Genomic DNA, 21,438 nt, shown 5'->3' on the forward strand with positions numbered 1-21,438 from the left:
TACCTATATTGATACTTAGTTTACTTATCACTTATGCACTGTAGTAAAATTAATTGCCACAACAATAAAATCATTTTCATTAACTTCTATAATATAGGAATACAAACGAATTACTATTAACTAAATGTATCTACTATATAATGATAATATTATAAATCATGAATATAATACAATTCACAGAGGAATACGAAATTATTTGTTAGGTACAATTTAATTTTTAAGTGAGTTATGACTATGCGTATGTAAAATATTAATATTTTAAAATGCTCATAACTCACTTAAAAGTTAAAAATATCGTAAAACACCAACGACAGAACACATAATATAATGTTGAAACTTAAATGTTTGATAAAAGGTCTATTCACTCTAATGTCATAACTGACAGCACCCTATTGAAACTACCGAACGAAAATTTGATATGTCGTACGCGTGTAGGCGTGTGTTAAGATGCAGACAACATATGCGGGTGTGACGTCCTCAATAGGACTGAGATTATTGTAAAAGTACCTAAACTAATTATTTTCAGACTGATGAATGATAATAATATAACAAGTAGATAAAAGATACCGTACTAGACCGGCGTATATTTTTATGATATATTACCAGGACTGGGTAACTTCATGTATTTGCATAAATCTTGGGAAGCTGCATATTATTCAAAATATTATTCGATACAAATTCGTTTCATGATACATACAATCAAAGTATACCTACAACAATTTTGGATATTTAAAAAATCATTGCATATTAATGCGTATCTATTATGGGCGTAACCGTTTTCCGCCAAAATGACCCTCACCTGTTATCACCATAACCGTTTTCAGCCAAAAAAATTTACTTAATTGTTTAAAATATTTTTTGTGAACTCTTAAGTTATATCCCGCCATATTATTATTATTATTATTATTATTATTATATAAATAATTCAAGACAAATATGAAATAAGAAATGGTGAATATACCTACATTCAAAAACACATTCATGGACATTTAGCTAGGTTCGAGTTTGTTAAACAAATATCTTTTTCATATAATAAATATTCAATGTGTTAAAATATGTTTGAATTTTTGTCTTTTATTATATGAAGCTTACATTTTTATAATTATTAATTTAATGTATTATTCAATTATTTACACGAGAAACTTGTGATGTTTCTAATTATTAATATTTATATTTATAATGCTTATACCTACTATTCATTTAATTTTATTCAACATTATTATTATGGATTTAATATTTTAATTTGATCAATATGTGTCGCCTATAATACAAGGTGAGGTGCGTACATCGTAATCATTACTAGGTATTTAAAAGATTAAGGTTCAGAGATTTTCAAAAATTATCTCACATAATTAATTAATTTTGATTGGCGGAAATGGGTATATAACCTTTGGAGGAAAACGGTCATGGTAATAACGGACGAAGGTCTTTTTGGCGGAAAACGGAAACCCCCCTATTATGTTTATAATTAATTATAAACAAACAACTAACAAATATTCAATATTATACCTGAAGTATCAATTGTAAATTTGTTTTGATTAGCCCGGTCTTATTTAACATATTTATTTTGTTCAATAAAAAAATATATTTTTACCATGACCTCAGGGTCTCCATAGAGTTTCGGAGGAAGTACGAATACGATTTAGTACTGTTGATAAAATTGTAGCTCATGTAAAAAAACATTTAAAAAACCATCTTCACGTATTATACACAATTTCAAAAATTACGCACCGCATACCCTGCTTTACCTCCAGAACAAATCATAACCCGTAGGGGTACCTGGATTAATGCCGTTAACGCCGTTGAATAATAATTATGATTTTTTCCAAGTTCATTCCTATACTTATTACTTATAAATACATTGTATTTTAGAAAAAAATTATTTCATATTCTACTGCATATCATTTGCGCTTTTTACGCACAATTTCGTTGTTGTTTAGCGCATAATAATGTCCCGAGCCCTGCATAATACCATCGGTAGATTCCAAAACTGAGGTGCAGGGTGACGTACTTATCACCTATTGCAGTATTACCTACCTATTATTATTATTATTATTATTATTATTATTATTATTATTATTTTTATTATTATTATTATTATTATTACTATTATTATTACTATTATCACTATTACTATTATTACTATTATTATTATTACTACTACTATTGTTATTATTATTATTATTATTATTGACGCTGTTCTCGTCATCATTGAATGACAGCCCAAACAAAAAAAAAACCGGTAATAGTGATTGTTCAAGCGCGGGCATACTATTAAACTCATAGTAGGTATACACTATACGGTTAGGTTAGGTTACTATTGTGATTATTGTTATTTACATAATATCCGCCGAAATAGACGGCGGCGCGGGCGGACCGTCGTGCGCGGGTGGCTGAGGGGGGATATCGCGTCGAGGCGGTCTACCTTGAGAAATCGGTCGGACGGCGGCGGCGGCGGCGGCGGGCCCGGTGAGCCGCGGCCGCCGGTGTTCGCCAGCACGTTCAATCGCGTCGATGTTGTGCGCGCGGCCGGATGACATGCAGCCGGCGACGCAACGTTCATCGCGGGACGTGTTGAAACTGGGCCGGTACATTGTGCGGTGTCTGACGGCCCAGCCGGACATCTGGTTGCTGTTCTTGTACAAGTGCGGTCAGCTGGTGGCGGTCAACCTGCACGAACCCGTGGCGCGCAGCGTGGGCATCCTGGACGAACTGTTCCAGGCGCAGCAGGGATTTCCGCCGGAACCGGACCAGCTGCAGCGGGAACGGCGCGAACCACGGGACCGAGAGCGTGCAGTCCGACCAGTGACCATAGGATCTCTGCCGTCGTCGCCGCGGTCGCCGACCGACGGCCGACTGTCAAACCGGGCGCTGTGTGTCGCGTCGTCGTCGTCGTCTTCGTCTTCGTCATCGTCCGCGTCGCCCGACTCGGTGTCCCCCGCGTCGGTGTCGTCGTTGTCGCCGGACAACGACCAGTTCCGCGGCATGGACGAGGACGACACGGACGACGGGTACAGCGAGTCGGACGACGAACCGTTCGCCTACATGACCGGCCGCCGGTTCTCGCGCACCCCGTCCACCGGCGAACCACGGAGCCGTCGCAGCAGTTCCGGCTGCGGTAGCAGTTACAACAGCGGTGGTAGCTGTTACAACAGCGGCGCCAACAGCCCCTGGAGCAGCGTGACCGGCCGCCGACGCAACAGCTGCACCGACATCGCCGAAGTGGCCGACGACACCGGCAGTTGCAGAGGTACGTTGCGATAGTTCTCGCGAGGTCGTCGTTTTCCGGGTGCAACTGTGCAAGCTGCAGTACGTGCATTTACTCCGTCCCGTCGATGCACTTTGTGTTTCGTAGATATTTTGTTATTGACAAACGTTTTACGACGCAAACAATTAAGTTTTGATGATCATTTTAAACACATTTTTTAATGACAAAAGTCTTCGGTTTTTAAACTGTCGATATTACGAGTAGATATACTTAAATATTAATTCTCTCGAATAATCTTCAGAATTTCCAACTGCTAATTGGTTTTTAATTTTTTAATCTTTTCGCAATGAGTACATCTATCTATGTAAAAAACCATTATATTATAATCATTGAGATGATGTAATGTTGTTTAAATAATAATCAAGCACCACTAATTATTGCACTGGCTATTGGCAATGAATTTTGCATAACGATGATTAAAATCCAAACTGATTATGTCGGGGTTGGCGTGTATGTAGGTACTGTGTAGATTGCGAAACTGGAAAATCTGCTCATTATAGGTAATCGTCGTCGGAAATTCACTTATTAATATTATTATGCAACAACCAAACCGTTTGGTTAGTAGTCTTGCTATTCTTTTTGTCTAAAACTGTACTTAACCTTTTACAAGGTTTGACGCGCCCTGGCATATGCGTTAGCTCCGAATCCATAGCGTTTATTGAGTATTACTCTCGTTGCGTATTATATTAGGGCTACAGGGGTCACCAAATACCGGCCCACCGAAAAATATGTAAAAAATATTAAATATGTAATATTATAAGTACGTTCTAGAGTTAAAATAATATATCATTTTTTTTTCATTTGTTTTTACTGATGTCAGCAATTTTGATGGTCCGCTAAACGATTTTAAAGATTCCTAATGTGGCTCTTCAAAAATATTAATTGGTGACCTCCAATATTGTATAATAATATATTATGGTAAAGTTGTCACAAAATGGCAGCCCACGGATAAATTTCATCTGGCTCGCACAAGGAAAAAAAAGGAAAATCCGATTATATTATACGTTCTAGAGTTAGGTATAAATTTTTAATTTTCGTTCATTGTTTTCAACAGACTTCTGCTATTTTGATAGCCAGTGAATAATTTAAAGATTCCTTATGTGGCCTTCTAAAAATATTAATTGGTTACCTGGTTACCTCTGGTGAGCCGCTGTCGATAAAACATCACTGCGGTATAATATATAGAAGCGAACAAATTCCACCATATCGTCGACCCTATTATTGTAGTTGGTCCGTTATACTTTAGTATTATTGCCATGTTATTATTCTCGGCGCACACATAATATTCGTATGTAACGCGTGTGCGACTATCGATAAACAATAATCTATCGACGACCATCATATTTTCAAAGACCCGAAAACAGACCAGTAGGTCACACGCGATATTATAATATTATTATTATATTGTGTAAAAAAAAAACTAAACGATTTTTTTCCGACCGTCTTTTGTCGTATATATAATAATAATAATGTAAGCGCTAATAATATGACGAATTTTAAATTATTGCCAGAGTAGACTACACCGTTTAATATTGTTTGTGAAGCGTTGTGCAGTTATAGTAAACTACGTGTTGGTATATGGTATATGATTTATATATTTTTTTAAGTCTATCGTTCGTCTACGGACTACGCATTCATGGTTACGATATATAAAATGCATATTGGAATCATTTTCTATTTATCTATTGACATTTGTCATGGTTCGTTTTGACCGTCTACTGTGAAAAAACAAATTACTATGAAGTGCAAACAGTTAAGAATAGTATACATATATTAACAATAAATAATAAGCTATATGTTTACATAATACAAATGATTTTTTTTACTAAACTTACCAATATTTACATTAAAATATTTCATTAATAAAGGAATATAGAGGATATACCTATAATATCAGTAGCGTACAAATGTATGGTGATGGGGTTGGGATAAATCTCCCCCCCCCCTTCAAGGACAAAAAATAAAATAAAACTCAGTTCTGAAATGGTTAGAATGAAAAATATAAACATCATTATGATTAATATATACAAAACTCTGAATATTTTAACTATGAAAGAACTCATTGTGTTGCGTGAAGCACTTCGATAAGCATACGTATATAATTTTACCCCCCCTCCCCCACCCGTCATAAAAAAATTGAATGTACGCAACTTTATATTATAAATATTCATTGACAATCATTTTAATGTTAAAAAAGTCGACACCTCATTTACATTAGATTCAAGAAAAATCTTGATCAAGGAGTAATTTAGTCAATACGCTACAAAATAAGCATTAATTACTTATATGTAAAACAAAAAAAACATGCATTATTTGATCAATACAATAGGTATAAAGATTAAACGAATTGATTATTATTTAATAAATTAATTTGCATAATATTGTTGTGTGAACTGTGGTTCTTATTAATATATGATATTTTCATCGTAAAAATTATAGTCAGAAAGGTCAGAGTACTTCTAAGGCATATTATAGTATAATAAATAATAGTACGACTAAGCACAGAATATTAAACAAAGGTTATTAAAATAGATATTTTAATATTGCATACGAAGAAATACTTAAAACCTTTATAGTTTTTATACGATAAGTTATAAAATAAAATAATTCGCGTGGTGTTAAAAAAGAGCACAAGACATCAGAATGTTTGCACACTTCGAAGCCCAATTACAGTGGCGTATTATTATGAATTATTATATAAATTCAAATATGTATAAGCCACTGAATTATAAAATGATTATATTCAAGCTTAGTTGAAAATTTAAGCTTGCTTAGATTTATTCAATAGTTATCACAGTTTTCACCATTTCGTAGTTTTCTTTACGGTTAAGGAAACTATTGAATACGTTAAAAATAACTTATTCAAAGGTACCATCTAAATAATAATTTTTTTATTTATAATAAAAGTGCTAAACACTTAAAACTTTTTGTACCTTTTTATCAACCTAAAAATTGTCAACAAAAAATTTCTAAAACACCAATGTAAGGTTTGCTGTTTTGAAAATTAAAAATAAACAATAACTGAATAAATAAATATAATATCCTATACTAGTTAAAAAAAATATAAGTTTAACTTGATAACTCATACCATTTGTACCCAAATTCAGAATTCAATCCATTTTCAATCAAACATAAGTTGTAGGTACTAATAAAACAAAATAAAATATTGTATTTGATTTTGTACAAAATTCAAATCTAAAATATTTAAAACTGAAAATCATATTCAAAACCACAGTCTAAATAAAGTGTAGTGCAATAAAATAAATAAATTAGTAGACACATTGCAAAATATAAAAATATAATTTTGTTTTAATGGAAAGTATAATTACTTAGGTAGGTAGTTCCTACCAACTAATTTAATTGGTGTTGACTGACGATGTACGCAATTTTAGACACATTAAGCATACATTTTTAATCAATTTACAGATTAGTCGATTTGGGTTTTAATAAAAATATAAGTACTAGCTACTATGCTTTTTTTAATTTAATGTTAATAATTATGAACAACTAGATATGACAACTACATATTTGGAAAACAGAGAACTCGCTCAAATTTCTGTATAGTAGATATCTTGTGGACGTTATTGAATAGGTCACGTCGCTGTAATGAACTAGTTAAATTTAAATTCAACAATAAATTATTGTTGGTATCTGTAAGAAAAACAATTCTGTGCGTGAGGAACGGGTGAATCAGTGTCTATTTCTAAGAATAAATTATGTTACAGTGTTACACTATACCTGTTTATATTATTATTATTTTCTTAACTTGGTAGGTTGTAGTAATTTTTTCACAAATACGTTGTGTCTAATATATAATGTCAAAACCGTTGTACCGCAAAATAGTTTGAGTAGGTCTGTGGTTATTTTGTGTACTTTTAAGTATTTTAAAAATTGCACTATGAATGGGATATAATAATATACGTGATGGCGAAAAGTCAGGTCTTTAAGATCTTTACAAAGTAATTAATTTTAAATAAGGAAAATACGTTATTTTAAAATATTCAGTCGTCAAAATTTTAACATTGTGCTTAAAAAAAAATTATATATTATGCAATTATCATATTTTTTGAATTACTTACAACAAAAAAAAAAAAACAAAATAAATTCGGACTAAAACTGGTGATGCGTAAATATTTCCATTTTACCGCGGTTTTTTGTATGTTTTTCTAATTTTTTTAAAAAATTACTTAGAGTTTCTTACCATAAACCACACACAAAGTTAAAGATTGAAGCACAAAAAATAATGTATATTTATATATTTATATTTAATATGCATTTTAATTTCTTCTTTACTAGTTGTACCTATAGGTAGTGATGTTTCTACTAAACTTGTTTTTATTTATATTTTTAGAAATATTTGATTTCCTGTAATTGTATACGTATTGAGTAATACTCTATATACGTAAACAGATATATTTAATTTGTGTTTTAATAACATTTTCACGTTTATGATTAACATATCCTATATCCAGTATCAATATCAAGTGGGTGGTAAATATTGAACAGAATATTATTATTCCGAATAAAAAAAACATTTTATACCGATTCTTTACAATTGTATTCATTAAGACCGTATATTACAGTGGCTTGGGGGAGATATAAAAGAGTTTAAGAAAATTAAAAATTATTTCTATGGTTTATGAAAGTTACAGTACCTACAGTTACTGCCAACTGGAACCTATAATGAAACCTCGGCATCAATATGTTTAACTTATGGGAGACCCCATAGTTACCGTTATCAGCCTCTTCCCCACCCCAAAGAAAAATCCTGGCTACACCAGTGTTACATTATGTATCACTAAATAATTTGTAAGTATCTATTTTTAATTAAGTGTTTATCATTTTTTAAATTTAAAAAAAAAAGGACCTTACGTTACACTGCATACCTAGTATAATATGATACATTTGAATTTCAAAGTGCCGTCTCCGGGAGAATTTTTTTAATCATGTCAATCAAGTGCAATATTTTAACATTTTACATAGGTAAACACCTTAAAATGCAGTTAAGTTTATCGTGTAGAATTAATTACTTAGACTGTTTGATTTAAAAAAATTTAAACAGCATAATTACATGAATTATTTGGATGCATGGATTTCTTTGTCCTTTATAGTGTCTTATTTGTTAGCTAACATTTCACTATAGATAATGTCATAGTGTGATCATCAAAATGATTGCAGTGTACCTACCATGAAGTCTAAAAATTACAATTGTTAATTATCACATTTTCTAATTAACCTAACGGGGAACTGTATAAAATATGTTGAAATAATAAAAAAAAATACGATGTTTAGTCAAGTGGGTATATTATATTTGATACCAATAAATTCCTATACCTATAATTTATCATAAATGTATAAGAGTGATGGATTTCAATTTTCAATAATTATTTTTGGTTATTAAGTAACATAATTTTTAATATATTGACAATTTATGATGTTTACCCTGTCGAATACGCATACCAAATCAGGATTATTATTTTGAGTTTTAAATGTTCTTATCCAGCAAAATATTACGAAAGTTGGTAATACAATCCATGTTGATAATTAGTTCAGTTTGCTAAATGTAAATAAGAACCCACGACACTATTTTACATAATTTAATAATTAGTCATAAATCATAATCACTATCGATACATTATTATAATAGTATAACTCAAAATGATCTACTGTTATTTGCCGTTAAATTAAACACCATCTCATATTAATACAAAAATGCTTATTTATTCAACTAAAACTCAATGAAATACACCAAAGCCTCTAGGTCATTTTAACTAGGCATCGTGTATTACTTTCAAGCTTAATTAATTATTAGATTCTGAGTGGAACGATGAATGTATTGATTTTACAATGATGTGTGTTTTTTTATTTTTATTTTTTATTTATTTTTTAATTTTTTAATTTTTTTATTTTTGTGTCTGTCATCACGGTTTGGTGCAGTAAAACTGCTTCAATTTTCTTCAACAGTATCTTGTTTGATGGGAAAGTGAATCTAGTTGGTGCATTCGGGAGGTCAAAATTTGAAATTTCCAATAGTTTTCAAAAGCGCTGTGAAAAACAAAAGAAAAATTAAGGAAAAACGGGAATTTTTACGCAAAATCTGTTTTCGAGAAAATTGATTTTGGTTTTTGGTGTAACTTTAAAACGAATGACTGTAGATACATGAAATTTTCGATGGTTGTTTATATTTCCATTTTCTATACATGAAAAAATTTTCAAAATATTTTTATTTGTTTTGAGCTGTTTACGGACAATTTCAGTTTCCAATTTAATTAGTTTTTTTTTCTATGAAAAGTCAATAAAACTTTATTTGTTGAGTAAAAATACTTGAAAATTTAATACAAGGCTCCTACTATATTATAACAATGGCATTTGAAAAATATTAAAAATCCTTAGTCACAGTTTTTTTTTATTAGCATTTAAAGTTCAAAAATTGACAAAATATGGAAAAATCACGAAAATTACCTAATTATGTTGAGTTTATCCATTATACAGTGACCCACTTGTAACCTACTATACAGCAGAGCGACATCCACTTGCCCACCTTTTTTAATATGTCAGCACAAAACGGACAAAAATGTATTAATCCAAAAAATCACAATATAATATTATTATATTGCAAAATCGAATTAAAGTAACACAAACTATATAATATAATATTATAATATATTTTTATTATTAGGATAGTACCATTAATTTTTGAATTTCAACGCATTGTGCATAGCCAAATATGAAGATTAAATTAGTTTCAGTTTAGTGAACTGCACAAATCGTTGGTTACATAATATTATGGATTTTCCGGCAAAATCTCAGTCGTTTGGATACTGTGTGTTGTTCTGTAGGTATTCAAATATATCAACATCATTGCAGAGCACTTGATTCGTTTTCGTATGATGTTCTCGGGAATCGATTATTCAAATACAAATCATATATAAATATACGTTTCGAGAACTCTTGAACGAGTTATATTTAATAAGACGTTAAAAACTCGTTTAATGAATTTACTGCAGTCTACTACCTATATAGTTTTGCGTTGTTGACCCATTCGTAAATATGGATAGAATATTATGCTGTAGGTACCTATTATCAATCAATACACGTATTTACCAAAGGCAAATAATGCATTGACTCGCCAAGTCAAATATTAAACGTCACTCAAATACTAGAGGTAAAATTTCGGTATGCATTAAATTTAAATCCTATGCATTATTATGTATTCCATTTTGTATACCATAAACAGCATATAATAATATAAGTACCTACTCCCTATAATATTTAGATCGTCAGCTGTTGGTTTCAATAGAACGAATCGCATAGAAATACGATATACGTACAATCAGTTATTATCAATTGACATATTGGGTCATTCACCAATGTGATATTGAAAGTATTTGGAAATAAATTCGAAAATAAGATCCAACGTTTTTGAGTTTGCAAATATCAATCGTCGGTATTTGATCACATAATTATTATTTTTATTAAATAGTATTATTATTGTTCAATTTAATATTATGACATTAATTTATCATTTTCACGCATATAATGTGTTGTTTGATTGTTATTGTAAACTCGGTTGCTTATGAACCTTATTTATGATTCGTGAATAAAACCAGTGAACAATATACGCAGATCATATATTGATTTGACTGCCTTATTATACGGTAGGGCCTGAATATACAACCACTGACCCACTTGGATATTTTTCAGGTTATTCTCCGATCGTAAAATATTATAATATTCAGTTCATTGTCACCAGCTATCGTATTAGAGTAAACAGCATTAAAGCAAACCAGTAACTTCAATGATCGTTGAGACTCTCTCTCTCTCTCGCTTAAACAGTGTAATTAAAAACAAGGTTCTAATGACAATAATATAAAAGCTGGATTTTAACGGGTTGAATTAATATTAACTCTTCAGAAGAACAATTCAACTTCAAATATTTCGTTTTATACTTTTTTTTAAAAGAGTTTGATTTATAACAATTATGTGGCATTAAACTGCACGAACAATTCTATCTTTGTGCCTACGTCTTGTCCGTATTTTTAATTATCCGGCATGGTAATTTTAGTATCCTATTATAACTAATAAGTGTCGATCAATATTTGAATGGTTATGCTTAATCTATTTAGTTTCTACGTTTATCCATTAAAATAAACTGACACCCCTAGGAAGTTATTTTGAACCCTTCTTCTCACAAGATTCTTATCTTTTATACAAATGTTTGTTTTTACGATGTTACTTTAACGTATTGTTATTATTATTGTATACTATCTGTATCTTCACAACTTAAGGCTTTCAAATATGATTTCACCGAATACACTTCTAATTAAACTTGTTCCTATTGGTCAACTATAACGTTTTAAATTAAATAATGTTCTTTTGTAATATTAACTTTAAAATTGTAGAAGTAAACAAAAGCTAAATGGTAACTTTTAACTTTAAATTAACTTCAGTCAGTTAAAATAAATAGTTACCTTGCCAGTCTTGAACAACTACAACCCCGCAAACAACACCACTCAGTATACTATAGTGACTATAGTGATGAGTAAAACGTAAGAATTATTTCACTGTAAACGTTTAAAAGTAAATAGGTATAGAAATATAATACACATATAAAACATAAATATAAATACGTAATATTTTTATTTATATAGTTATCAATTTTCCTCTAATATACTTTATAATATATTCAAAATATCACACACATTATAAATCAATTTGAATAATCGTTTTATAGCGTAAATTTTAAAAAATTGTCTACGTTTTAAAATTGTTATTCTACGAGCAAAAATCATTATAAGCTATTAAATCTTTCACTGTTACTTTTGATTATAGTTCGTTCAATAAAGTGGTTATTTCAAAATGAATATGTGATTTCTAGTTATTAGAAATTCAACAAAATAAAACTGCACAGCAAATTGCAATTTCGATGCTGAGATGATGAAAAAGATATGTGGTTTCGAGCTCTATGAAATAAATTATACATTACATAACGACCGACATGCTTACTCTACAGTCTACCTTGAACCTTAATAAATATTTAAATATGGTGTCAATAATCTTTGACGGAGATATCAATATCGTTTAAGTGGGGTTGAATTATAAAACTGAACGTAGAAAACTATAAATTAATAAAAATGTTCATATTGTTTATACAGTTTTTGGATATTACATCTTTTTGGAAAACTGGGAAATTTTGACTACGATTATACAAGTTGAATTGCTGGAGCGAGTACAGTGTTTTGATTTTGATGAATTCATTTTTAGAATATTATAGATAAACAAAACATACATTGATCTTCTTTTTACTTTTTTCTGTTAGTAAAATACATTTGTCCAACCCTGTCGATATAATATATTATACATCGAGTCTGAGCGTAAGGAAAAAGTATAAAGACAAACTATGAAAAATACTAAATAGGTTAACAGCATTTCACTGAATTTAAACTTTAAACTGCATCAAAATCGTTTTTTTAATACGATAATGATGAATAGTTCAAATGTATATAATAAAAAATATACTTTACGCTACTATATATATGTATATACTTATGGTCGAAATGAGAGTTAGTGTTCAGCTGTATTATTCAGTTAGGTTGTTTTTTTTTTTTGTTTTCGTAATATGATTGTTATTTGCAAATATTGTGTGTCTATATTTTATTGTTATATTTTTAAACACTTTATTTTATATTATTGTTAACAGTCTATTTCATATATGTGTAGTATAGTATATGTGAACATAATATACGCAAATACTAACACTGTTTTGAACAGTCAAATTCGTTTTTTACGTACAATGATTACTCGAATTTACTCTGATCTCCCGAAATCTAAAACTCGAATGCACTATATTATAAACTTTTAGAGCATAAGTAGGTTATAAAATTAATTATTGCTGTGACAGTTATAGTGAACTCTCAAAAATGAGAGCAAAAGTATTTATTACCGCTATCGTCATTGTTATATGCGAAGGCCATACAGTGGACTCGACATTTTGAACGGTCCATTCGATAAATCTTGTCTGTTTAATTTTTTAGCATGAATTATTAATTGGTTAACATTGTGTGCAATTATACGAGTTATACAAATAAACAACATTCTTCAGTCAACTCTTAATTTCATAATAACCTGTTGTATAGTTTGACATGTTTCATATTCATACATTGTTACAATAGATTATTATTATTATTTCATATTTGGTATTTGTTTAAATATTTTATATATTATGGTATAATCATTAATAACTATAATTGTAAAAACATTTTAAAAAATTCAATCAATATTATCAATATAATATTGGTTCTGTAGGTGCTCACACGTACTTACATTTTATACATACTATTTTAAACATGTAGAATGTAGAGACGTATATGTATCAATCATCAATGTATGAATTCGTGAAGCACATTATACAAATCACATTACAAAATATAATAGTTGCAAATATAAGTTCGGCATCTGTATTGTAAGCTTTAAATGTTCAAATTTAAAGATAAGAATATTGTCTATGACAATATCTTGTATGCTTTTATTTATATTATTTGAATTTTAAATCCAGTTATGAGAATTTTAAGCTTGTAATAATTTTACATACCTGTAGTACCTAATAAAATGTAAATATTTATAAATAGTCATAACTCTTAAAAGGAGTTGTAACTCATTAGGTTAAAAACTAAATATCGATAAGATCCTATGAGGTGTCCAAGATAATATATTCCTATACCTCGAAGTCTGATAATAGGTGAATTAATTCTCACATAAAAACCAACTGGCAATAACATATTATATAATTGGTGCTGCTGAGCGCAAATTTGCTGCGATTTTAGGACCGCGTTCGGTGTCCACTTAAAATAACATTCCACTAGAAAATCAGCTCGTCGTCATTAGGTAGAGGTAGGTACCTATTTACAAGGACAAAGTATTATAAAAATGGACGTTGAGCGCGTTGGTCAATAACTGACCGGTGATGAAATCGAATTAAACGTATTCACATAAAAACTATCGAAGTCTCGTCTGGCATTATGTCACCGTCCACAGTCTATGTAGGAATTCGGTGATTTCGATCTCATTTTTTTTCGGTGGCATTATTGTCTTCGATTAGCATTGCGGTACATAATATATATTATATGGTATTATATGGCATGCAACGTATATACCGCAGACGCAATAATATACTTATTATAATATTATTTTGTATATACCTACGTTTGTTGCACACGTTGCAATAACGTCTCAATAAAACACATGCCTATGACTGTGAAACATGACTAAATTCGATGAAAATCGTCAGGAAATTTCGCAATTTCGTTGAAACTCTAAGTGTAGGTATAACGTATATTTATTAACTATTGCGTTGAGCTAAAATCGCGGAGACTTCAACCTCCCACCCTTCACACAACATTTTCACGTGCCTGTTGGTCATCGTACCTATATAGGTACAGTATATACGTATGCGTAATTTAATATAAAATATATACCCGCAGACCGCGTAAAATACGTGTAGACGTGCAAAACTGACAGTGCGCAGAGTCGCGATTATCGGAATAAAAAACGATGGCTGGTTGCCGTTAACCATACGCTTGTCAAATCGATGCCGTAATTAGGTTACACCGCTTACCCTCCTCACACGATACCATTATTATACCAAACCTGTTCCTACGTTTTCGTGGTCAAATCGGCCAACGCGCGCGTGTTTCATACCGACTTTCAGACTATAGAGGATAACTCCTTTCTTTCGGGACAAATGTCTGAATAAAAATCAAATAAATAATATGCTGTACCCACATATTACAAGTATTTACAGAGATATGTGAAGCAATAGTTGTATAGGTAATTTATATATGTATACACATGGTATACCCGAATCGCGTGCTACAATTGCAAACATTACGCAATTTTATGCACTCGTACCTACCCACTCATTGCCGGTAAGTGGTAGCAATAAGCATGGCGTTCGCAAACATTGACCTGGGATTTATGTCTCAGTAATAATAATAAAATTATGAACAGATAAAAAATGTTTAAAAAAAATGTAGGTTAGAGTATATAAATAGTAAATGTCTGCGGGATGCTGACGTCATAGCGCGTTGTATACCTATAAGTACCTGACGATAATCATTATGTTATACTATTATAATATGCCTAATGTGTCGTGTGCACAACAAATTACAATGCAAACACCAATATAAATTTTGCGATATTAAAATAACCCATAGTGTTGTTTTTTTTGCCACCTATAATTGTGTACGTCCCATTTTAGAATCGATTTCCCATATAATTTATCGTAGTTCTCGAAGGTTGTACATTATGACGTATACTATGTAAGCAGATACAGATCTGATTATAAAAATATATAACTCTTTCGGGCGGGCAAAATCATCAAAAATATATTTATATTTGTACTATTAAAAATAATTATACTGTTGGATACACCGCACGATAGATGGATCCTACCTATATTTGAAAAATAAACTTGATTACTTGATTTTAAATGTGGTACATTAAAATATAAGAACCATTAAACTTCTAAAATACTTATAATTAGATAAGTCAACATTAATATATATTTATTGGTATGCGTCACGATAAGTTTCCTCCAGGCTTCAGCCATTTTCAGTAAAAAAAATATATAATTTGGCATTTCATCAAATTCGTTCAGTTATTTCCTTAATTATTATTAATTGATATTAGAGTTTACGAGAGAGAAGTATTGCACGTTACTTAAAGTTTAAAGCTTATATAACTATTTAGTGCTAAAATACTTAATGATGAAGTTATTAATGTTTGTCACTGCTTACATTTACACAATGTTGCTTATACATTTATAAGACTACAATAAGTATCATAATATTCATAGCCATATGTCTATACTGTAGTTGGTTATATTATACACATTTACAAATAGTAATGTAATAACTTAAATTTTAGTAGAAAACCATTATTATTTGCCATTGATCTATGAAAATTAGTCAACCCCTATATTTTATCCCTAATACCAAAATATTAATATCATTATTAATTTATTGGCTTACCGTCATTATTTCTATTTGTAGCTAACAAAGACTAAATTATACATTCAAATTAAGTTTGTAACGTAATTGTGAATATGCAATTAGTATTTATAATTTTCTGTATGTGCATTATTATAATTACTATATTATATAATTATATCAATTTATATGCAATTTGTTTACCTGAACAAATATTTCTCAATGTGTTAGATTGATGATGTGTATTACATTTATTACTTTATGCAGTGCAATCTTTTTTTAATATGTGAAACGGTTTTTCTAAAGACTTATCGAAAATAAATAAATTAAAGGCATAATATCTTCTTCTTCTTCTTCAGCTTATCGCGGTCCATTAAGTGCCATTGCTGCCATCGCAAAACCTCTCCATTTCTCTCTATCATACGAGGAGTCGTCAAAAGTCGACTCTAAAGGCGTAATATAGCCATATAGGGTGCAATATAATATGTAGTAATGAGTAATATGAAAATGGATAAGTATATATATATTATATAGGTATATATTATACAGTAAAATATAAGCAGTTATAGCATCTCGATGTAGTTCCAATATCAAATACATGTAGCAATACCAGACTAAAAAATAGTAAAAATACAACTTTACGCCTTGTGAACGGAATGGAAGATACAGGAACGCGTTTAGATACTGTGAATTGCTATAGAGTGGAAAATCGTAAAAAGTTACACACTATTTGGATTAAATTCGCTGAAAATTGAATCTTAAAAAAGCCATTAAAATTAAACTGTGTTAATTATTTTTTTTAAATTAAATACGTCCCACACGTAAAGGAGACGTTTACACCTTTGATTTTGTGTATCATAATCAGATTATTATTACATAGTTATCCGCTTTTGCGATTGCCGATTCGCGGAGTATGGTATAAGCACTGCTGCAGTAGTGGATGTGCACAGGGATGTTTTAGTATCACTTTGGTTTCATCTCCCGCAGACATTCTGTAGATATTATTTAATCGCGTGAACATGAAATATAACTTTTATTGACTGTTATACGATAAAAAAAATATAATATATATAATATATAATATCTAATATTACCATTAATAGGTATATTGCTATGGCAACATTGCAGCATATTACTCCTACATCGCGGCTAAGCCAGAAAATATTATAATATTTATGCGTGTGGGCGTGCTCTCAGCGCTCGTGATTTCTTTTCAGCTCGACAGCGGTGATTGAAAGTCGGTATAGGTATTTGAGTATGGTACATAAACAAAAATATGAACAAACATTATTTCCAACAACGCACATTTCGTGTATATAAATATATATATACACACGGACATGCGTATACCTATGCGGAATTCTCGGATAAATAAATACGATAGGAAGCTGCGGGCCGATGTTTGTTTACGCACTGGCTGCAGATAGGACATTTCCACGGGGCCCGCCGATATATATACACCGACCGACGACGGTGTAAGGAAAAATAATAACTTATAATATGATGATGTATTAAATATATTTCGATATAGAAAATGAAACGGGTCGAACTTTTCGATTAATAAAAATGATTTATAGGTAATATAATATTATTGTTGTACGTCGGTGCGGTGTACCGCATGCCCATATCAAAATAACTCATATCGCAATTTATATCGAAATCGCATTATAGATAGGGGTATGATGATGATGTTATATTACACTATTATAGCCTATGTAGTTACCTAACTTTGCGTGTGCACCTGAAAATCAGGGTAAATAATATGTTATTTAATCTCGGAACAGCGCCTTCAGATTTGTAAATCAAAACCATCGACATCGAGATTATGTGATTTTTAATAAATCGCAGCCCGACCGTTTAGTCGACATAATATAGGCCATAGGCGCCTGTGCGTTGGATCGGGACGGAACACATTCCGCAATCGCCACACTGGCCGTGTTCGATACGCGGCATAATCGGCTAAAAATTTTCTTCCGCTCGCATTGTGTTACGATCCGACACGCTTCCTCCGAAATATTCGACGCGACCGACGAAATTATATTATTATCCTCATAATAGGACAGTAGGGTATGTTGTATAATATAATAACAATACGCTATATTATCGACGTATTTCGCAAACACTAGGTATTTATATAATATTACAAGTACGTGCCAGCAAGTCTGTACGAATAGGCCCAACTCAAAATATCACTTTGTCAAGAAAAAAAATTGAACTACCTACGGCGCGTGATAAAAAAATTGTCTCTCGAAGCCAGAAACTGATAAAAAAAAAAAGTAGGTAATTGTACATAATGACAATAATAATAGGTACCCACTATTGCGTTGAGGTATGTTACATAATAATATAATATATAAACTGTTTCGGTAAATTATTCAAATTAATTTATTTTATATTTATATAAAACGCTCATGAAACCTATATTAGGTATGTATATCCAAGAAATGAATATAGTTTGCCATCTACATATTAATATATATATTTTACTCAATGTTATAGTTATACTACAAATTAAAATATTAGACGCTAATATAAATAATTCAATATAGGTAGGTGCCTATACGATGTATAAGTAATTATAAGTAATGATAAATCAAGGAAAAATTGCATTCGTTTATAAATATGAAATAAACTCCACGCCAAACTAGTAAATCGCAGTAACCAGGTCACAGTAAAACTTTATAATATTATTAAACATTTATTATTATTGTTATTATTATTATTATTATTATTATAGTAGTAGTAGTACAGTTATAGTAATAGTAGTAGTAGTATAGTTACTAACTAGTTGTAGTAATAGTAATAGTAGTAGTATGAGGTTAACCAACATTTTAGCAGCGCAGTGTTTTCCGTAAGTACGCGCGCTACTGTATTCGTATACGAATACGACATAGTACGAATTGCGATATATATAAGTTTGTTTCATGTAGCTTAATCTGTAAACCAAAATGTCGAAATTCGATACAACAAATTAAATAAATTAAAATAAAATAAAATACGATCAAAATTACGTTTGTAAAAAATATACGATATTGACCTTAGAGAAGAAAATACTTATAAAAAATGTTCACGTAATATCGTTTCCAGAATCCCAAAAAATGCGTACATTGTCAAGTAAACCCTTGAGATATATCCGATTTAAAATGTATTACAACATAATAATATCATCTATAACTGTTGACGTGCGTGTTTGTTTTCGATGACTGTTTATATACGTGACGTGAAATTATATAATATATCAGATAAATGCTGAAGATCGCATCCTTTATTTGTAGACAAGGAAAATTTTTCTAAACAAAATACTTATGATAATAATATAATACAAGTACATTATAATATTATATATTATATTACATTGTTATAACCATTGACAAAACGCAGTGGCTTTGCAAAAAACTTGGTGGCCCTTGGAAGCCTACATGACTGGCTGCCTTAGAAATAATATTCTTGGAGCTGTGCTACAATTACTACGTACAAGCATTGATTTTTTAATATAGGAACCTAATTTATTTTTATAATTGAAAAACCAGTGATGTATATAATTAAATAATATATAGGTACTAGATACTAAGCTCCACCGATCTACACTTTTTTTCGTGTTTCAAACAAATTATATTCAACATAAGTATAATTTAAATAAAAAAAAAATGTTCAGTATTTTTTTTTAATGTACCTAATGATAAAGATTCTGTGGCTCCCCCGAGTTGGACATGCCTTGAGGGTCCCAGCCTCAATACGCCACTGGCAAAACGAACGCACCAGCAAATAAATGCATGAAAATAATACTAGAATCTGTAATAATAGGAACCTGGTACACAGTATAGTAGTAGATACTTACACCATAAATCGTAACATGTTTATTCGTCCATGGGCCTATAATAGTGTTAATATCGTAATTAAATTATCTTTTTTTAATATATGATCCGTGGTCCTAACATGCATAATATATTATATTGTATGCGCATATATTTCATACTCTATTTGGATAATTAATTAAATAAAATTATACCTACCTATTGCTGTATTTTCTTTATGAATGCAAATTGCACGGGAATTGGGTTATGTCCAGAAAATTTAAATAACCCTCATTAACCATAGCCAGGTATGGGTAAAATACGACCATGATAAAAACAATTATACAATAATATACCGAAAAATATTATTTTAAATTATTAAAATATAATAAAATACGTGATAATAACGCGTACATAATATTATATATTTATCAATTTTATTTTATGATTTTCGAACCTCTGATAAAAAGAGCGCACACATTCGAAATCTATATACCAATAGAGTATTATTAGTGACTATAATATCACGATAATTTATCTTGATATTTTTTTTCGTTTTCGGCGACCTTCGCTCTGAACTAATTGGGATCGATCACAAATTTAAATAAATACAAATAAATTATTTATTATAATACTATAATTGGGTAATATATAAATATTAAAAATTATTTAATTTATGAACTATGATATTTAAATATAAATAGCAAGCTGGGAAATTATAGTAAGTATATGAGTAGGTAGTAATTTTATTTAAAATAAAAAATTATAAAAAATTACACATCTTCCAACACAGGTACTTATAGTGTGCTATATTACAATTTATAATTTATAGAGATGATATATTACTATAATTAATACTTAATAGTATATAATTGTCAAAAATAAGCGGTAACACACTAACACTCATTCTTAAATATTACAATAAAAAGTATAATTATAAATAGGTACCTAAATGCTTACATAGATAATAATATTAATTGACCTTCTCTGAATCGATTGCGAATAAACTTTGAGCATATAAAAAAAAATAGTGTACTATAATGTTGTACTTGTCTATCTGTAAAAACATGGTTAAAAACTATTTATAGCTGGTACATTAAAATATAGAAAACTGCATACTATTCATAAATTTTTATACAATTTTTAAAGTAGGCACCTAGTTAATAGTTATTAATATTAATAAATTGCATATAATTGAATAACTTCCATTTTGTTTAAAGCACAAGTATCTTATATTAAATATAGTAATAATATGCATATATAGTTACGAGTTTCAATTAACAAAGTCAATAGAAAATAATAGGTGTGACTGATTTAAAAATAAATAATTCTTAAAAAAAAAATCCATAATAATGACCAGAACTTGTAAATTTATAATAAATTGTTTGGG

At 30.1% G+C, this 21,438-nt stretch overlaps 1 protein-coding gene across 1 annotated transcript in view; it reads left to right on the top strand.

The window, feature by feature from the left end:
- The first annotated feature begins 2,498 nt into the window (after window positions 1–2,498).
- Window positions 2,499–21,438, top strand: part of LOC100162053 (BTB/POZ domain-containing protein 6) — a 32,257-nt gene continuing 13,317 nt past the window's right edge. Inside the window, exon 1 of the mRNA XM_016808148.2 lies at window positions 2,499–3,250. Coding sequence (XP_016663637.1) covers window positions 2,515–3,250 — 736 coding nt within the window. The 5' untranslated portion in view covers window positions 2,499–2,514. The remainder of the gene's footprint in view (window positions 3,251–21,438) is intronic.

This window comes from Acyrthosiphon pisum, chromosome A1 (genome assembly GCF_005508785.2).
Source record: "Acyrthosiphon pisum isolate AL4f chromosome A1, pea_aphid_22Mar2018_4r6ur, whole genome shotgun sequence".
Classification (NCBI taxonomy): Eukaryota; Metazoa; Arthropoda; class Insecta; order Hemiptera; family Aphididae; genus Acyrthosiphon; species Acyrthosiphon pisum.